Raw genomic sequence first — 21,351 nt, 5'->3', positions numbered from 1 at the left:
AATTTTTCCCATACTGTTTTCCAATTTTCCCAGCAGTTTTTGTCAAATACTGAGTTCTTGTCCCAAAAGCTGAGATCTTTGGATTTATCGAACACTATCTTGCTTAGGTCATTTACCCCAAGTCTATTCCTTTGATCCACCCTTCTGTCTTTTAACCAGTACCATATTATTTTGATGACCACTGCTTTATACTACAATTTAAGATCTGGTACTGCTAGCCTCCCTCCCCTTAACATTTTTTTCCTTATTTCCCTTGAATTCTTGACCTTTTGTTCTTCCAGATGAACTTTGTTATAATTTTTAAAATTCTATTAAAAAGTTTTTTTGGTAGTTTGATAGGTATGGCACTGAATAAATAGATTAATTTGGGTAGGATTGTCATTTTTCTTCTATTAGCTTGTCCTACCCATGAGCAATTAATGGTTTTCCAATTATTTAAATCTAGTTTTAATTGTGTGAAAAGTGTTTTGTAGTTTTGTTCATATAATTCCTGTGTTTGTCTTGATAGATAAATTCCTAAATATTTTATATTGTCTAGGGTGATTTTAAGTGGAGTTTTTCTTTCTAACACTTGCTGCTGAATTTTTTTGAACATATACAGAAATGCTGATGATTTATTTGGGTTTATCTTATACCCTGCAATTTTGCTAAAGTTCTTAATTATTTCCACTAGGATTTAGTTGATTTTCTAGGATTCTTTAAGTATACCATCTTGTCATCTACAAAGAATTACAGTTTAGTTTCCTCATTGCCTACTTTAATCCCTTCAATTTCTTTTCTCTCCCTAATTGCTATTGCTGCATTTCTAGTAAAATATTAACTAATAGAGGTGATAATGAGCATCCTTGCTTTTCATTCCTGATCCTATTGGGAAGGCTTCTAACTTGTCCCCATTACAGATGATACTTGCTGATGATTTTAAATATATACTTTTTTATTATTTTGAGGAATGGCCTATCCATCTATTCCTATAGTTTCTAGTGTTTTCAATAGGAATGGGTGTTGTATTTTGTTAAAGACTTTTTCTGCATCTATTGAGATAATCATATGATTTTTTTTGGTTTGATTATTGATATGGTCAATTATGTGGATGATTTTCCTAATATTGAACCATCCTTGCATTCCTGGCATAATTTCCACCTGGTCATAGTGAATAATCCTTGTGATAATTTGCTGTAGTTTTTTTGATAGTATTTTATTTAAGATTTTTGCATCTATGTTCATTAAGGAGATTGGTCTATAGTTTTCTTTTTTTGTTTTTGGTCTTCCTGGCTTTGGAATCAATATCATATTTATGTCATAAAAAGAATTCGGTAAGACTCCTTTGTTTATTTTGTCAAATAATTTGTATTGTATTGGAATTAGTTGTTCTTTAAATGTTTGATAGACTTCACTTGCATTCACTCTGATTCTTTAAGATTCTCTTTATCAGTTTTAGGTGTAGCTCTGACAGAAATATACTTATACTAATTTTTCACAAGTCTTACTAGTTCTTGCATTTATGTAGATGCCATTCATCATGAAAGCAGTGTTGTCTACATTTTCTTAGGTATTCATTATTAACTCAGCCTCATAAGGAGCTGGGTAGTAAAATAAGAAGCCTGGTAGTAGAGTATTGCCTTCTTTTTGTTGTCATGCTAACCTGGGTTGATTCTGTAATGAGATTTTTAATAGACACTTAACAAATAGCAATAATGCATTCTGAGCTTTAAAATAAAGACTCTTCATCTCCATAGCCTCTTTCAAGAGTAATCATCTAATAACAAATAAAATAACATAACATTCAGCTTGGTAATGAGAGTATCAACCTTGGTGCTACTCGGGTCACCTTTTTGATTTCTTGGGCTATTTATATATGAGAATCTTTATGCCAAGAAGTAGACTAAAACTATTACTGTTTTTGTTTGTGAAGAAAACTGAATTGGAAAATTTGGAGTATGTATCAGAGATTAGGATTTGTATATTGTGGATTAATTTTAATCATGATGATGAAGCTATGAGAAGTTATGAACATGTGTTGGCTCTTATCTCCATGGCCAGCTGGTAAGTGTTGAATAAAGAGGAGTTATTTACAGAATTTGATTTGAGGGGCTTTAGAAAAGTCATCCTGCCTAAGATATATTTCCTGTCCTCATCAATTGAGGAATAGATTTTAAAAATGGTGACACATAAGTATAATGAAATGTTTTTGCAACAAAACATATCATTGTGCATATCATATTCCTGATTTTGTTTTCTTTTGTTTACATCAGTTCAAACAAAATTAGAACAGTATGCACAATGACCATAGTTATGTAAATGAAAACATTAAAAGATAGCAAAATTCAAGTTATATATAATGTTTTATCTTGATTCCAGAGAACTAATGATTAATTCCATATTTGCCTCCTTTCATTACAGAGCTGATTAGCTATGGATCATTAAATTTGTTATTAGATCTCATTGCTATGTTGGTTCATTTTACTTAATTGTTTTTGTTGTAAGAGAAGGTTCTTTTTGGGCCAAGGTTTATTGGGAAGTATCAGTGGTGAAAAAAAAAAGGAAAATAGAAAAATGTTAGATATATGTATATGTAACATGTATATCTTAAATACATTGTATACAAAGACAGGTATATTCAATTTATTGCCTGCCACAGAACCTGAAATCTACCATTAAGAATTTGTGCCTTTGGGCTAAATTATTGGTGTGCCAAAAGTTGCCTTTTAAATTGTTTTTTATTTCTGAAAAAGGGAAATAAAAATAACACCAATGAGGTAATGCTTCAAGGTATGTAATTGTGTGAAGTAAGGATTATAAATATTTTGCCCCATCCAAAGGCATTTAATTAATAAATATATACATCTAGTTGATTTTTTTAAGCCTTACCTTCTGTTTTAGAATTGATATTAAATATCAGTTCCAAGGCAGAAGAGTGATAAGGGTCAGGCAATGGAGTTTAAGTGACTTGTCCAGGGTCAAACAACTAGGAATTGTCTAAGGCTTTAACACTGGACCTTCCTTCTTGAGGTCTGGTTCTCAATCCACTTAGCCAACCTTCTGCCTTCATCCTCCATTCTTTTCTCCTTTACTCTAGTCTCTGATGGTCCTTTCCATCTTTAAGGCCATCCCGTCTTGTTTTACTCTTGATTCCTTCCCTTAATGTGTGCTCTGACAGATTGTTCATGCAATCTTTTCTCTCACTGGTTTCTACTTTCTCCCTATATATTGTTTCCCTATTAGAATGTAAGCTTCTTGAGGGCAAGGACTATTTTTCCTTTCTTGGTGTTTCTAGCATTTAAGTTGGTGAGTGGCATATATCCACCTTTAATAAGGACTTGTTGACTGATTAGAATTGTAAGAATTTAAATTTAGGTTTTATGCTAAATATGAGAATTCTAAAGTAATATTGTGGTTGCTGATTTAAAAATATTACAGCTTAAGTCAAAATTACTTTTAGCAGCATTATTTACAAAGAGGTGGGAAGAGTGAAAGTCGAAAATTGTAGATAAAGAGACAGAAAGTACTGCTTAGCTACAAATACCCTAAGTTTAATCCTAATGTCTCCATACCACAAATGTGAATCCAAAAGTGAATCTCACCAGAATCCCAAGTCCTAATTAGGAAGCCAAAATTCGAAGAATCAGGAGAGACCTGGAATCTTCAGTGCCCTTGAGGCTAAGACCGCCAAGAATCTCACCAGAACTCACACTGAAGGGAATGTCCCACCAAAGCACCAATGAGCAGAGAGGGTCTTCTCACTGAAGAACCAAGGAAGGAATCACTCCACTCACCACTGCAAGCCCACAAAGGATCCAGGGAAAGAGTCTCCTCCTCTGGTCCAGCTCACAGACTCAGAGTGAATGACTGAATTCTTGAGCTGGCCTTTTAAAGCAGTTTTTTTTTTGACATCACTTCTTGTCACTCCCTCACTTTACAAGAACCAATTGCAATCTTTCAATTTGCCTAGCACTGCCCAAGGGGTGGACAGTGGCCTCTGGAGTTGTCATCCACTCTAGCAAGTGACTTGTGAACTCTCATACTTAGTGACTGGTAAGGTACTAAGTAGGGATACTTAATTTTTTGATTGAGTAATTTAAAAGTTGTTGATTGATAGACAAAGAGAGTTTGATTCACTCTTCACAGAATACCTGCTGTTCTGTTAAGAAGTATACAGACAATACAGACTCAAGCAGCAGCACTAACCTAGTGACTTAGATAATAATATTTTAAATGAAAGATAAGATCTCAAGAAATACACTTGCTTTGATTCCATTTTTGTTTTGGGAGCTTTATGTTCCTTTTAAAAACCCTTACTTTCTGTCTTAGTTTCATTTCAAGAAAGATTGCCTGGCAAGAGCCAAAAGACCAAAGACTACCCACCCACCCCCACCCAAATGCAAAATAGAAAAGGAAGCATTCTGATAGTGTAAAGGATTCCCTCAACATATACCCCTTGAGTGTAAAGAGGAGAAACAAGGGATATGATTCCTATCCTTTGAAAAGTTAGGATGGCTAATGTGGCTTGAAGGCTTCATATATAGAAATAATCTTAGAAAGGACATTGAATTGATTTTGATTACTAGATTGCTTTTTAGATGAGTAAGTTAGTGAAAGTTAAAACTAGAGTTAAATTAAATCATATATCATTGACTAACTAACAAGTGTAAGTTGGAAGTAACACCAGTACATTTTTAAAATCTGTTGTTCCAATTGAGATTTTCTTTTATATTTTGGTATGCAAATTAAGTGACTAATATTGATTCTCTTATTTGAAGAAAGAGTTTCTTTCTTCTTTATACATAGACAAAGATATACTGGCTCTATCTTGAGCTTTTTTAGCCTGTCTCTTGGTTTTCTGGACTTTATAGTTTACATGGTAGCACAGCATCCTCAGATGTAGGTAGGTTATATACTAGCCGATAAACTGCTTTACTTAGGAAAATGATGGCAAACCTATGGCAAGGTGCCAAAGATGGCATGCAGAACACTCTCTGTGGGCACTCAGCCACCCTCCCTCCTCACCCTCATCCCCACCCCCAGAGTTTGTTACTAGAAAAGCAGAGGACCTTGGGCAGAGCTACTCCCCTCCTCCTCTCCACTGTGTCTGACATTTTTTCATACCCCCCCCCCACCCCTCTGCCCAGTATCTAGTAAGAGTGCACAGGGAGTAAAGTGGGCAGCTAACAGGTGACAGAGATGAAGGGGAGTGGAGCACTTGGGACATTCCCCTCCCCCTCTCTACCATGGCAGAGGACATTTCTCACTTCACCCACCTCTCCATCCAGCAAACCAATGGGAGCACTTTCTCCCTCTCCTATAAGGTAGAATGGTGGGGATCACCAAGCATGTGTGTGTTGGAGGGGTACAGCATATAATGGGTGGGAGGCACATGGTCGGGGGTGGTGGGGTGGAGTGGGTGTGGGGCCCAGCACTCCATCTCTAAAAGGTTCACCTTCACTGATCTAGGGCCTCTTGTATTCAGTCCTATTTTAGTGATAGCAAACCTTCTTCCCTTAAGTTTAAAGCATTAACATTTAGAATGATAGGATTTTAAAACTTGGAGAGAATTAAGTAATCATCAATTTCTCATTCCCCAGCCACACATTTTTCAAATGAGAAAATTGAGGACCAAAGTATATGAATATTTTGCCCAAGATCTTAGACCATTTAGCGTCAGGACCAGGTCCAGAACTCAATTCTCCTGATTCCTTATCCAGGGTTCTTTCTTTCTCTAGGATTTTTTATTTAAATTCAATTTGCTAAATCACATTTATGGTTATAAAAAGTTCAGAAGGCACTGGGGATATACTGGAGTAGTGAAGCATTGTAAAGAGTTATTATATAGAGAAATATGTATATGATTGAATAGAACATTATCATATTATAGGGTGAACAATTATAATTTTTGAAATGGTGCCTCATTACCATTCTTACTGTTCCTGTACCCTCCCAAATTAGTCCCCTCTCTAGAGGCCCCAGGGAATTATATCATCTTTCTCTTTAGCCTTAACTAACTTCTTTCCTTCCAGAATGTAGAATTAACTCTCCAAGGCCTGATTATTTTCCTCTCAAAGCATTTTTAAAAAACCAAGAATCTTAAAAAAAAGATTTTTTTTCTCTTTTGAATTTTACATCTTTAGGATATCTAGAAATGTTTATACCTCTAAAAACTATTAATATATAATCTTACTGGAAATGACAGCATTGTTTTTAGTGATGCCTTAATATAGTTCCCTGTCAAAAGAGAGATCCAGCCCCACCTAAATGTCCCCATTTTTCAGACTTTTATAAAATTATTCAATTTTTCTATATGAAGCAGGGTGTTAACTATTTTGAATGATCTATTTTTCTAAAAAACTTTAATGTAAAACTTAATGTAGAATTGGAAAAATCCATAGACATAGTTTAGTCCAACCTCTACATTTTTCAAAAGTGAGAAATAAGGCACAGGCCGTTAATAACTTTTTATTAAATGCCTATTATGTGCCAGGCATTGTGTTGAATGCTGAGGATTACAGAAAAGAATAAAAGGCAGTCTATCCTCTGAAGGCACTTTGTCTAATGGGGGAGACATCATACAAACAGCAACATACAAACAAACTTATAGGGGACAAATTGAAAATAATTAATGGAGTGAATGCACTAGAATTAAGGAGTATCTGAAAGGCTTCCTTAAGAAGATAGGATTTTAGCTAGAACTTGAAAGAAGCCAGCACTAGGAAATCCTGGTCAGGTTGATTTTGTGCTAAGTGATTCTGGGCTGATTTCCCCTGTCCTACACCCTCCCTCCCCCTGTTTTGGCATCTTCATCCATCTTTTTCTCATTTGATCCAGACTCAGTTCCTTTACTTGTACCTTCAATCCCACTCCTTTTCATCTTTTTCAGGAGCTTCCTTTAATCATTCACTTCCATAATCAATCACTCTTTTCTTGGCTCCTTCCCTTCTTCTCAGGTCTACCTGTTTTCAAAATGGAATTTTCTTTTGACCTTGACATCCATCAAGCCATGCATTATCATTATATTAGATTGATTTTGCCTTTCACTGCTAAAACTAAACTTCAATTTCTGCTTCCTCAGTACCCTCTACTCCTCTACTGCTTAAAGTTTGGCTTTTGACCACACCACTCATCCTCGGTTACCGAGAGACTACTAACAACAACACTCTACTGAAAACTGTTCTCTTGAAAGTTATCAATGCTGCCTTCATTGCTAAATCTAATAGCTTTTGTTTCCTTGACCTGCTTCAGGTTTTGATACTGTCAATTTATTATTCCCCCCTCTTTCATATTCTTTCCTCTTTTTAAAAATTTTATTTTTTATCTATATTGTTTATTTTTGTGAGTAATCGTATAAAACTAAAATCCCCAGATATAAACCCAAATAAACAATTAAAAAATTGTATGTTTTCATCTGCATTCTGACTCCAACAATTCTTTCTCTGGTGGTATTAAAGCCTTGTTAGTCTGAAGTTCCTCAGAATTGTCCTGGATCTTTATATTTCTGAGAATACCTAAGTCTGTCACAGTTTTCATTACACAATCTTGTTGTTACTGTGTACTCTCTCCTCTCTTGCCTTCTGTGAAGCTGCTCTATTGATTCTTCTCTTACCTGACCATTCTTTTTCAGTCTTCTTTGCCAGTTCATCATCCTTTACACACCTTGTAAGTGTGACTATCTACCAAGGCTTTTTCCTGGGTCTTCCTTCTCTTTACTCTCTTCCTTGGTGATCTCATCCTCTCCCCTTGGGTTCATTTATCACCTCTTTGTGTATAATGTCTAGATGTATACATCTGATCCTGATCTCTCCCCTGAACTTCAAGCTATCTACTCCTACCTGCTGAATATGTCTACCTAGACATCTGACCTTAAGTCTTAAAATTCAGTATATCTTAACCTGAACAAACTTTGCTTCTTACCCTCAATGTTCCCCTCCTCCATACAGTCCCATTTGGGTGACTTATACCACCTTCTTCATAGACATTTAGTTTTCAAAATTCAATGTCTTCACTTCAGTGTCATTTTTGACTCTTTCTTTACCTCACCCTTCATATCCTGTTAGTTATTAAATCCCGTAATTTCTACCTCTACAGTATCTTTCACATTCATTTCCTTCTCTCTGCTCACACTTCTACTCTAGTCAAATACTTATTATATATACTATATATATTTTTAAATCCTTTACTATGTATTGGTTCCAAGACAGAAGAGTGGTAAATACTAGGCAATGGGGGTTGTGACTTGCTTAGAGTCACTTATCTAGGCAGTGTCTGAGAACAGATTTGAACCCAGGACCTCTCCCATCTCTAGATATGACTTTCAATCCACTTAGCTACCTAGCTGCCCCCTATTTGTACTATTTTTTTTTTGAAACTTAAATATAGATTTATTTTTTTGGAAAATTTTATTTAATTAGTTAATTTAGAACATTATTTCTTGGTTACAAGAATCATATTCTTTCCTCCACTCCTTCCTGTAGCCGGCGTGCAATTCCACTGGGTTTTACATGTGTCCTTGATCAGAACCTATTTCTGTGTTGTTGATATTTGTATTAGGATGATCACTTAGAGTCTACATCCCAATCATATCCCCCTCGATCCATGTAATCAAGCAGTTTTTCTTCTGTGTTTCTACTCCCACAGTTTTTCCTCTAAATGTGGATAGTGTTCTTTCTCATAAATCCCTCCGATTTGTTCAGGGTCATTGCATTGCCACTAATGGAGAAGTCCATTACATTCAATTGTACCACCGTGTATCAGTCTCTGTGTACAATGTTCTCCTGGTTCTACTCCTTTTACTCTGCATCAATTCCTGGAGGTCATTCCAGTTCCCATGGAATTCCAACAGTTTATTATTCCTTTAGCACAATAGTATTCCATCGCCATCAGATACCACAATTTGTTCAGTCATTCCCCAATTGAAGAGCATCCCCTCATTTTCCAATTTTTTGCCACCACAAAGAGTGCAGCTATGAATATTTTTGTACTATCTGTACTATTTCAATAGTCTCCGAATAGACTCTCTTTTTCCAATTCCTCTTCTTTTCAGTTCATATTTCACATAGCTGCCAAAATCATATCCTTAATGGATAGGTCTGACCAAGTCACTCCCCTACTTGAAAATTTTCAAAGACTTTTCATTGCCTATAGAATATAAAGCCCTTTGCCTGGCATTTAAGACTACCTACAGTCAGATTCCAATACATTTTTTACAGCTTTCTATCTTATTACTCCTTTTCACATACGCTTTGTTCTAGCCAGATGAGTTGACTTGCTATTTTTGGAATTTGACATGAAATTAAAAAAATAAATAAAAACTTTATTCTTTTTAAAAAACATTGTCATTACTTCCAAATATTCCCCTCTATTGCTTTCTTTCCTTTCTCCCCTCCATAGAAGCCTTCCGTGAAATAAAGAATAGTGAAACAAAACAAATCATGGCCACACTTAATAACATATACCTCATTTTACCCTGTATTTTACCTTCTTTCAACTAAAAGGAAGTACTTCACTGTCAGATTTCTGGAGTCAGGATTAATTATTGCATGAATTAAGAGAGCTGATATCTTTCAATGTCGTTTTCTTGCATTAATCTGTTCATTAGGTAAATGACATTTCTGCTTCACTGAATCAATTCATATAATTCTCAAATGTCTCAAAAAATTTCTGATTTTTATAATTTCTTAGAACTGCTCTTTTACACTCATCTATTACAGTTTGGAGTTTTTGTTGTTCAAAAAAGGGAAGAGTTGGGAGGGTGCAGGGAGATATGATAGTGTCTTCAGACATTTGAAGAGCAGTTATGTATAAAAAGAATTAGACTTGTTCAATTTTGTCCCATAGGGAAAAACCCATAACAATGGGTTAACATTTTTAAGGTAAATTCAAGTCTAATAATTAGAGCTGTCCAGAAGTGTAAAGCATTGCCTTGGTTTCCCAAAGAGGTTAAATAATCACTTATTGTTATGCTGTAATGGGGATTCTTTTTCCAGGTGAATTGAAATAGACAGCCACTAAGGTCCTTTCCTACTCAGTAATTTTGTGACATTCAGTAACAGCACCACAAACATTAGATTTGTGTCTCTGTCTTCAAATAGTGCTTTTGACATTTATCATTTTTATATTTTGTCATCTTAGTCAACCAGACTAGGATGAGGTGAAACCTCATAGGTGATTTAATTTGCTTTTCTTCTATTGGCTGAGTTAAAGGATTATTTCATATGGTTGTTGATCATTTTCATTTTTCTTCTGAAAAATTTCCATTGATATCCTCTGGCCACTTATTTTTATTTAAGAATGAATATCCTTATATATTTTGCCCTTACATTTTTGGACATTAGGTCCTTATTAGAGATATTCAACATAAAAGGTCCATCCCCATTCAACCACTTTTCTTCTTATTCTACCTTGGTTAATTTTGCTTAATAATTTTTATATAATCTTAATTATCTATTTTACATTTTATAATCATCTTTGTCTCTTTTCTAAGAACTCCCTATTCATAATTGTGAAAGGAATTCCCTTATATTCTCTTATATATGTGTGTATGTGTATGTGGGTCTATTTTGGGGGGGGAGGGGATGATGTGTGACATTTTATATTTAGGGCATATAGCCATTAGTAGCTTTTGTGGTATATGGTGTAAGATATTCCCTAAAATCTACTTTCTGCCAAATTACTTTCCAGTTTTTATAGCAGTCCTTGACAAATAGTAGTCATTGCCAGGATGATTTGTATTCTTTCATTTATTGAATATTGATTATTATTGAATATTGGTCATATCCCTCCTTTAATAGTACTTCAACTTATTACTATTAATGATAGTTTTTTTATGTTATCTATTTATTTATAGCAGGGGTCCCTGTCACACCTTGCACAGGCCCATCACTGCCACCACTATACCAGGCAGCAGTATACACAGTGCAGAATCCCCTCTCCCAGATTGCCACTCACCATGCTGACATCTTCCATTGTGCAGCCACATAATCCTTTGCATGGCACCTCATTCTTCAGAATGAGGTGCCATGCAAAGGATTATGTCACCGGAAGTAGTCCTGTATGTGAGCAACACCACACTTTGTGGCGCTGCCACATACAGTGCTCCTCTCACTGACCACCAATGAAAGAAGTGCCCCTTCCAGAAGTGTGGTGGGGGCCAGATAAATGGCCTCAGGGAGCTGCATGTGACCCACGGGCCATAGTTTGGGGACCCCTGATTTATAGCTTAAGGTTACTGATATTTGTGGATCTGGGCCTTTACTACTATTTACTTTTTTATCAAATAGTAAAGAATTGATGTGGCAAAATTGGGACACATGCATTGTTGGTGGAGTTGTAAACTGATTCTACTATTCTAGAGGACAATTTGGAACTATGCTCAAAGGGATATAAACCAGTACATACCCTTTGATCCAGAAATACTACTACTAGGTCTTTATCCCAAAGAGATAAAAAAAAGTTGGAGAGAAGAGAAGGACCTACTTGTACAAAAATATTTATAGTAGCTCTTTTTGTGGTGGCAAAGAATTGGAATTTGAAGGGATTTCCATCATTTGGAGAATAGCTGAATAAATTGTGGTATACAATGAATGATCCAGGACAATTCTGGGTGACTTATGACAAAGAATGCTATCCACCTCCAGAAAAAGAACTGTTGGAGTCAGATGCAGATAAAAGCATATGACTTGTCACTTTATTTAGTTTTTTATTTTGGGGTTTGAGTTTTATATGATTATTCTCTTACAAAAACGACTAATAGTGAAGTATGTTTTGCATGATAAAACATGTAAAACTCAGATCAAATTGCTTGCACACTCTGGGAAGAGGGAGGATGGCAATTTGGATCATATCACTTTGGAAAACTTATGTGGAAATTTGTTATTACATGTAATTGGTAAAAATAAAATATATTTTAAAATAGTGAAGAATTGACTAAGACATCATCTGTAGCCAAAACAAGTTTGCTTTCTATCTTAATGGCTCATGGACTGTTGACTTTGTGATGGAAACAACAGCATCCTTAGATTTGTGATCCTGCCTGTACACAGCTACTGTCCAATTAGTGAAGTCAGAGCAAATGGAAACCAACCATGACAGGGTATTGCAGCACAAATTTTGCTTCTTGTCATAAACTTTAATACAGACAGTTTATATTGTTAATTAAAATGAAATTTAAGTAATTTGGATCAAATTCTTTAAATCAAGTAAATCTTTATTGATGTTTCTATTTCTTATCATGAATATATGAGTTTTGATTGAATCTTCCATGTCTGACTTGAAAAGTTTTTGTTGAAATAGTTTACAGCTCAGCATTAACAGTGTTTATAGTAATACCAGTTAATGTCATATAATAGGCTTAAATGACAACTTTTTAAAAGCTAAGAATAGAACTGATGATTACTTAACCAATTCAATCCTTTTGCCATTTCCATATCTTTTTAGCTTTCTTCTTCTGTACATTTTCACCCCCTGCTTTTATTTAAGTTGATTGGAAATTTCTAGAAACAAAATCATAGAACTCTCAAGTTGAAAAACTCTATGTAAATCACCTTGTATTACCATTTCACTTTTATACATGCAGAAATGAAGTCCAGAGAGGTTGATTTGTACATGGTCACATAAGTAGTTAGTTGTAGAACAGAGACTAGAATTTGTGTCTCTTGATCCTCAGTCCAGTGTATTTTCCACTACACTGTTGGTTACATTTTAAAAAACTAATATTTTTTTTAACTATTTCAATGTGTTCCTTGTTGCATAGAGTGTAAGCTGATCTGAATTGTATATATTATATATAATGTGTACATATATGTACATATATATATATACTCATACCTTTGGTTGACAAAAAACTGGTCCTTCAAAAGTAATTCTTAAAAACATTATATATAAGAGCAAATTATTAGAATTTCAAAAACAATACCTAAATAACATTTTTCACTTTATTTTTCTTTGCTTTTAACCAGGCAAAGACCATGTTTGCAGATTCATTGGCTGTGGGAGGAATGATCGGTTCAATTATGTGGTCATGCAATTGCAGGTAGGTTTTCTAGAAAAAACTTTTAAAGTAATTTTCAATTTTGATGAAAGACTCCAATAAAGATCTGATATTAATAATAAAGTGAACAGTTGTGAACAAGTTATTGATGCCACCTTAGATTCTTATGATGGTTTTAACCTGAAATCTCTATCCAAAAAAAAAGATAAAGTAGGGTGATTTATTTATCATTCAATATAAAAATAGTTATCTTGAGGCATTTAAAATTTGATTTAGTTTTTCAAATGTTTGATTTGCCTACAACTTTTCAGGAATAGGTTTAATACATAAAACAAGTATATACAAAACATGTCTGTGACATAGTATTTTAGCATTAGCAAATTAGACTTACATGCATAGTACTTGGCATATTATTAGCACTCATTGAATATTGACTAAATAGCATGCCCACATGCTACTCATGGTGCTGAAGTGAGTATCTTACAAAACAAGTTAATAGATGCAGTTCTTCCTAATGCTGAAATTTCATAATCAGGACACAAAAACTGATACTTATATAAACACTGAAATGATACTTCTCCTAAGTATGAATTAAAATAAATTAAACACTCTTGGGGAGCAGGAACTCTGTTCTTTATATCTGTGTCCACAGTACCTTGCAGAGGTCCTAGTGCATGAGGAAAGATTTAATAAGTGCTTAATGAGTGAATGAAATACATGTACCTGCTATTATAAGCATTTATCATGTGCTGGCATTTATATGCTATACATTGATCAGTGTTCTGCAATATTTTATAGTCTTTGACATACCCATGAACTCTTTGGGGCACAGTTCATTTTATAGGCTGTGTTTGGGGCAGACATTTCCCCAGTACTACTGTTCATCTGTCCATATTAAGTATTTCCTTTTATACAGACATTAGAGCCAAGAATTCTTCTACTGTTCTTTCACTCTGTTGGCTCAAAAGTTGACAAGAGAGGGCAGCTAGATGGCTCAGTAGATAGAGTGCCAGGCCCAGAGATGGGAAATTCTGGGCTCAAATATGGCCTTAGACACCTCTTCCTGTGTGACTCTGGACAAGTAACTTAATCCCAATTGCCCAGCCCTTGCCACTCTTCTGCCTGGAAATCAATATTTAGTTTGGATTCAAAGTCAGAAGGTAAGGCAGTGCATAGCACAATGCTTGACAGACAGTAAAATACTTGGCACATGCTTTTATTTAAAGTGGTTTGATAAACCCCTGAATGTGTTACATCACAGCTTAGTAAGAATACCTTTTTCTCAGAGTGCTTAAGCATCTAAACTACTAGTTGGAAATGGCAAAATAGTTAACACAGGGTTAAGTAAGTATTTGTTTGAAATGTAAATAGAGTTAAAGGAGTTGAGGCTTTAAGAACTCTTTAAAGAAGCTTGGTAGGCTAGGAGGGGAAAAGAATTCCAATATTTCAATTAATGCTCAGAGAAAGTACAAATTTGTCCGTGGGAAATTCAGACTGAGTGAGTGATGATTAGATTTCTCAAAGTGAAAAGTATTGGTGCTAGAAATGTATTCATTTGATATACTCTGGTGAATTTTGAAAGAGGAGAATATTGGTCTTGATTCACAGTAAAGTAGAGTCACTTTGAGAGTTTTAGGGAAATTTAGAAAATAAAGCTTGAATAGAGAATATAGTAATGATTGCTTGTCAGAGATTTTAGCTAGCATTTACTGAACACTCATTGAAATGTGTCAACTAGGTGCCTTAGAGTTAAAGAAAGATTAAAAGGATTGGACTTAAGAAGTTAATTATTTCCTAGTGAGGGAAGAACAGTAGAATTTGCCTATAGACCAACACCTTTTTATATTCCTTCTCCCCAAACCCTCCATGAGGGACCAGAACTAAAGGGGAAATATAAAACATTGACATCTTACATGGATATATGATGTTTTAACTTGTCCCTGCAGGTTTATATCTATTACCTATCTTTTTTCTCATAACAACTCAGCAATAGGTGAAGAAAGGATTATTGTTTTGTTTTATAGACGAAGAAAGCAAGGATAGAAAGGCCAAATGACCTGTCTGATATCAACAGCTAATTAGTAAAAGAGCCATTATTAGAAAATATTCTTCCAACTCCTAACCCAATTTCCTTTCCATTCTACAGTGCTTCCCCTAAGATGACTTTAATGTTCATTGTGGATTGTTTGCTCAATGTTTTTATTGTCAAAAAAGCCAATAAAATCTGGTAAACATATTGGTGAAAAAAAAAAAACAAAAATATTCCTGAACCTTTGTACAAAACCATGGCATGTTTACATCTATGATAATACTGTGTGCTGTTCTGGTAACTATACTTCAGAAATATAATGGAGCTGGAGAATATTCAGAAAATGGCTAAACTGAACAAGGGGCAGAGGCTAAGAGAAAATCTGTGTATTGTTTAGTTTATAAAGATAATTGAGAAGAGAAAAAGAGCAGGATTGACAGAATGATGAAGTTATTTACCAGGCTAATATGTACCTGTTGACTAAATCCTAGAAGTGGAATGCTATCATTTGGGGGAAAAAAAAGAGCTTTAGGATAAATAAAACTTTTTTTTTAATAATGAGTTGTCAACTTGCAAATTTACTGTTTGAAAAGAGTGTGGGTAGAAATTATAAATATTTTCCAAAAGAGGTTAATGAAATGAACAAATTTTAATATCTAATAATTTAGTAATGTGGATATCTATGCCTATAGCATAAAATAAAAAATACCTTGTCCTGACATTTAAGGCCTTCCAATATCTGGTCTCAGCTTGCTTTTCCAGCCTCATTTAACATTGCTCCCCCTTAGTGGACTCCACACAGCCAAATTACTAAATTACTAATATGCCTGTTGATTTTATTCTCTGCTATCCCAGTTCTCTATATTCATCCAGTCCATTTTCATACCTCTTACTACTCTTCACCTGTTGAAATCTTTTTCTTAATTTAAAGTTTCTTTCTGATGCTACTTCTTCCACATGGCCTTTGCTGAGCCTACAGCTGAAAGAGATCTCTTCCTCCTCAGATTTTCTTGTCTGGGTCTCTCCTTTTATCCTGTTATAGTCTACCTTATATTTATGTATTCCTTGTCGGATAGTAAGCTTCACCTCCTTAAATTTTTCTCAGGGGACTTTGTCTGGGTTTATCCTTTCATCATGTTAAAAATCTACCTTATAAAAAAAATCTACCTTATATTTACCTATACTTCATCAGATAGTAAACTTCATGAGTAATAGCATCATGTCATTTTCATTTCCTATCTCTGACATTTAACTAGTAAGAACTTAATAATCGTTGTATTTTGGGTTTACTGTCATGAAGAAAAGCCATACTCCCCTATAGGATATCCATTGATTTCACTGTCAGAGAAATAATGTGGTGCTCAATAGTTATCCTGGATAGGGTTACACTGAAAGATATGGGAAAGATCTGGACTGAGTCACAGGATCAGAAATTGAATCCCAGCTTTTTCATTTACTACACTTAGATAAACTGCTTATTTTCTTTGGATTTCATTTTCCTCAGTCATAAAATTGAGTATTGGACTAGATGACTTCTAAGGTCTAAATCTATGATTCTATTTCCCATAGCTTTAGGATCTGTATCTCAGCACTTTCCCACCTTTCTTATTAGTACAGTAGGAATCAAAAATACCCAGAAAGATTCTTCAAGGGAGATAGGCTTTTCAAACCCTCCATTTCTACCATCCATCACATGAAACTATTATTTAATTAGGCCTTTCTCTAACTTGACATACCTCTTCATATTGCCTTGTCTTTTTGTTTAGGTTGGTGTTCAACTACAAATTATTTCAGCTTAATTTTACTAGTACATCTACCTCTAGTACTAATTTTAATTTATTATTATATTACACTTAGGAATGTACTTCATTTAGAACTCACTTTTTTTAATGGGCCCTGCAGTAGGAGAAATTGGTTTCAGGAGAAGATGAACTATAGACAGACTGGCTAGGGAACTACTGAAATTATGTTGAACCATTGAAGTAGTATAGCTTATAAAAGAAATTGTGTGTGATTAATTGGAGAATCACAGAATAGAGGAATAACCTTTAGAAGCAACTAAGATGGTGAGAGGTACTGAGAACGAATTGTTTATATGCATGAGAAGCTGTGGAGAGATGAACAATGATCATGAACCTTGTACTTGATGGTATAGAGATCTGGTGATGGGCAGTTGAAGTGGAGTTTTGGTTGAGAGTAGCACGAGAAAAGATGAAGGGCAAGAAGAGAGTTTGAGGATGAAGACAAATGCTGTAGGTTTAATTAGTTCTCTTTTTCATTGTTACTCATAATATACATTTAATCTTATTGTTAGAGAAACATGTTAGTAGCTTTATTTCTTTTTGAAAATTTGCTTATAGTTTGAAAATGTAAGAAAAATAATTATTTTTTTCAAGTAAACAAATTTTAGAATTTAAAGTATTGAACTTTAAAGGGAATGATTGTAGGATCACACATTTAGACCTGGAAGGGACCTTAGAAGTCATCTATTCCAGCCACATCTTTTAAAAGATGAGGAAAAAGAGGTTGGCAAGGTGTAGATTAGAAAAAACTAGTTTTGTAGATCCAATGGGCAACTAAGTGGAGTGGATAGAGTTCCAAGCCTGGCATCAGGAAAACTCTTCAAATCAGAAACTTAATGGCTATGTGGCCCTGGGCAAGTCACTTTACCTTTTTTGCCTCAGTTTCCTCATTGGTAAAATGAGTTGGAGAAGAAAATGAGAAACCACTCCAGTATTTTTGTGAAGAAAACCCTAAGTGGGATTATGAAGAATCTGATACAATTGAAAAATTACTGGACAAATAAATTAAATAAATGCTTCTAGTTTGTGCTAGCGTAGAAGATAAAAAACCCTGAAAGCTAATTTTTTTAGAATATCATAATTGAAATGTTAAAGTTATATGGATAATGTAATGATGAAAGATTCTTACATATATTTATTATATATTCAAACTTGTTTTGAATGGTACTAAAATGACCCAAATAGAAATTTGATAGACTGAATGGAACCAGGAGGATATACCCAGTCTTTATGATATTTCCAATGGGACTAATAGAGATGGTGGTTTGGGTTCTAGATATAGAGGGGAAAGAATATTGGTAAAAGAAAATGTTAGAGCATCAGCCCCACAGTTAGAGAGATGTAACTTCACAGGTCATCTAGGAACCATTCCCTCAACACTGTGAAGGGGAAGACAGAGGAGCATGGCCCTGTTCCCTGCAGCAAGGTTTTGGTATAGTAGTTGGGATGCAGGGAAATACTATCCCAGGCTGAGGGCCCCATGACCCATCCTTACCCCAGGTGAGCAATTTATCATCTTTTTTTATCTGTATCCAATGCTTTCTTCCATTGGTGTGGCTAATGGAAAGATGATTATTCATTCAAAGCATTTCATTAGCATCTTTGGAGATAGATATTAGGGAGTATTAACAGTATTAATGCTCTGAATTATTTTATATGCTCTTTGACTAGGCAGGAGTTTTTATACCTTGTTGGGGACATCAGAGATAAAGGGAAAAATGGTGGCTCAGAAAGATGAAATGCTCAAGAACTTTGGCTGTTTATAAATTGGCCTGAAACATCTGAGTTATTGTCTTAAAGAAATCTCTGCTCTTGAATGAGGGAGTCAGTGTTTGGGTGCAACTCTTGACACTTCTATTAAAAAGTATTTTTAAAAATGGTAAGTGAATGATTTCCTAGTCTTATCTTGGCATCTGGAATTTTGGTGCCTTATTTGAATCTGTGTCTTTGGTTTCTTCAGGGTCGGAATCTGGCTGATCTTCGTCGTAGCCAGTCCCGGGGAACATTCACCATTAGCACTACCCTGCGGCTGGGTAAACAGATTCTGGAGTCCATCGAGAGCATTCATTCCGTGGGCTTCTTACATCGAGACATCAAGCCGGTGAGAGTCTTTGTCAGCCAGAAGCCTTGGAGGAGTTTGTTGGCTTCTGATGTTTGTGATGAGAGACAGTGAGTTGCATATGTGACTGGCAGTGATGGCAGCTGTCACCCACAAGGCTGTTGAACAGAATAATGTGTTTATCTCTGTGCCAGGGAGACCCAATACATAGTTATAGAAGAGGAAAATATCTTTCCCCATAATTTTTAAAGAACCTAATAATTATAAAATATTACTTCAAAGGGTTATTTTATGCTAGAAAACACATTATTTAACAGGAATGAAAATCTTTATAAGAGTAAACTTGCATAGTAGGCACTCTTTATCCACTTGTGGGTAGTCTAGAAGTAGTTGTGAGTCACATGTTAGATGCTTTGGAGTGTTCAGAACAGGCTTAACAATAAAATCAAAATAATTTTATGAACTCCATTGGATCTAGAGGTCCTCATGGTATAGAAAGAATCCCTTTTTGATTGGATTCTCTAACAAAGCTCCTCCTTGACTAAGGCACAAACCTTGGACAAGCAGAAGCCTCCTTACTTTATGCCTGGTTGAATTTTAATCATCAGTGGATCTTTGGACAAAGCAATTTCTGTTGTCGCATCATTTGTTTTTTGTTGGTTTTTATCTTTCAGAGGCTTGTTTATTTCAATTACTGCAATAGCAAAATGGAAATGTAACTTATAAATTTGGGTGTGCTTTTATGTTTCTTGAATGCATACCTGAAAGAGTAAGTTTAGGGGGAAAAAAGTGTTAGCAGATCAGAGCATTTTAACTAACTATTTTTGTAGACTAAAAATAATTAATAGTAGACACCATGTTAATAGCCTTTCAATAACACACCTAAATCAGATAATTACTTTTAGAATTCTTTTTTACCATAACCGTGTTTAGATTTTTAAAAATATATTTCCACACAACTTTTAAGTGTTGACAGTGTATTCTATGAGTCATTACTAAAATGACAAATTGTACTAGTGAAAAAAAAAACCCTATTGTGGAAGATTAATTTTTTTTCCTACTCTTAACTTTTAGATAGTAATAAAAATAGTGATTTTTCTATACTTTCTCCCTCAAAGGTTGTCATTCTCACTGTTGGAAACAGGACTTCATTTTTCCCACTTAGGATTTCATTGTTAATGAGAACAAATGACCCAATTTAATTAGACTGTGTTTATTATAAATATCATATGTTGATGTACTTGAAAACTGTAGTGATCTGTTCCTTCTTAGTATATACCAAACTGAACAGTTGACATGAAAGCATAGCCAACTACAATTAATACATTGCTTTTGGATTAATATCACATGGCAGCTCTTGCTTGCTCTTGTTATACTGCCAAAGTAACATTGCAATTTAAGAAAAATGGTAATTTGAAGAGTACTCAATGTCATTAAACATTTTTCTAAGCATGATAATATTTTTAGGTGTATTATTTCTTTGCCATATGGCTATTGTTTTTGCAGAGTCCCATTCTCATATATATCTTTTCACCTCTGCAAGTCAAATTCATATACTTGAGTTTAGGTCATTGAACATTGATTGTCTTTTTAAATTAAGGGATCCTCATACACATATACATATGCACACATTTACAGTTTTCCTAAATCGGTTTTGGGATGCCCTTTTGGAATTAGTATTACACTCAGATTTTTTTTCTAAATTAGTAATGCTAGCTATAGGGATTTTAGTGGGAGACTGAAATGTTTTAGTTATTTATTTATACTACACCCATAACCCCAAACATGCATAGCACACATGACTTTTGAGCTTCATTAAAACAGTGACTTGTAATAAACTAGACTGTCAAAAGACTTGGGTTCCTAATGCCAGCTCTAACGTTATCTTAACATGAGTGACTTTAGACTTTTAGCCTTTAATATTATTCAGTTTTTATCTTTAAAGTTTGCAAGATATAATGAGTAAAAGTAATTGTAAAAGTCTTTGCAAAATAATTAACTATAGAAATGTGAAACTGATAAAGCATGTTTTATTTAAAAGCATTTTACTAAATATTTATTAAATATTCAATGTATGATACAAATAATCTCATTTTAATATAATTTAAATAGTTATAAATAGAACCAAAGGTGAAAGTGTTACTATTTATCAAAATAAAAGTATTATATAGTAGAATAGCCACAGGTCTAAGATTGAGAACTCTTGAATCCAGGGGTATGCTAGAACCAGCTTGGACTGCCTTATGAAAGTTGTTTGATAAATTTTCAATGTGAGCAAATATTTATATCTTAGAAATTGGAAAACTATAATTTGGGCCTTCATTTTTTAATTTTTAATCTAAACTTAAGAAAATTGTGGAGAAAATAATAATAATGCAAATAAAATTTAAAGAGCATCTAGTGCTAAACATTTACCGGCACATTTTGTCTTAATCCCAGTCTTAAGTTTGTTACTACTGCCTTGCTTTGTGACCATGGTCAAAATTAG

The 21,351-nt window shown here is 34.4% G+C and overlaps 1 protein-coding gene across 4 annotated transcripts in view; it reads left to right on the top strand.

Annotated features, from left to right (window-relative positions):
- The window catches only part of TTBK2 (tau tubulin kinase 2), a 256,669-nt gene that overhangs the window by 106,722 nt on the left and 128,596 nt on the right, over positions 1 to 21,351 (top strand). For 3 of the 4 annotated variants that reach the window (XM_056810340.1, XM_056810339.1, XM_056810338.1), the window contains exons 4-5: positions 12,942 to 13,015; positions 18,765 to 18,905. In XM_056810340.1, the coding sequence (XP_056666318.1) occupies positions 12,942 to 13,015; positions 18,765 to 18,905 (215 nt within the window). Of the gene's footprint in view, positions 1 to 12,941; positions 13,016 to 18,475; positions 18,684 to 18,764; positions 18,906 to 21,351 lie in introns of all 4 variants that reach the window. The other variant, XM_056810341.1, reaches the window with a different exon arrangement.

The sequence above is a fragment of the Monodelphis domestica genome, chromosome 1 (assembly GCF_027887165.1).
Source record: "Monodelphis domestica isolate mMonDom1 chromosome 1, mMonDom1.pri, whole genome shotgun sequence".
Classification (NCBI taxonomy): Eukaryota; Metazoa; Chordata; class Mammalia; order Didelphimorphia; family Didelphidae; genus Monodelphis; species Monodelphis domestica.
The sequence above is the reverse complement of the archived record's forward strand: the minus strand, read 5'-3'. Positions and strand labels throughout refer to the sequence as shown.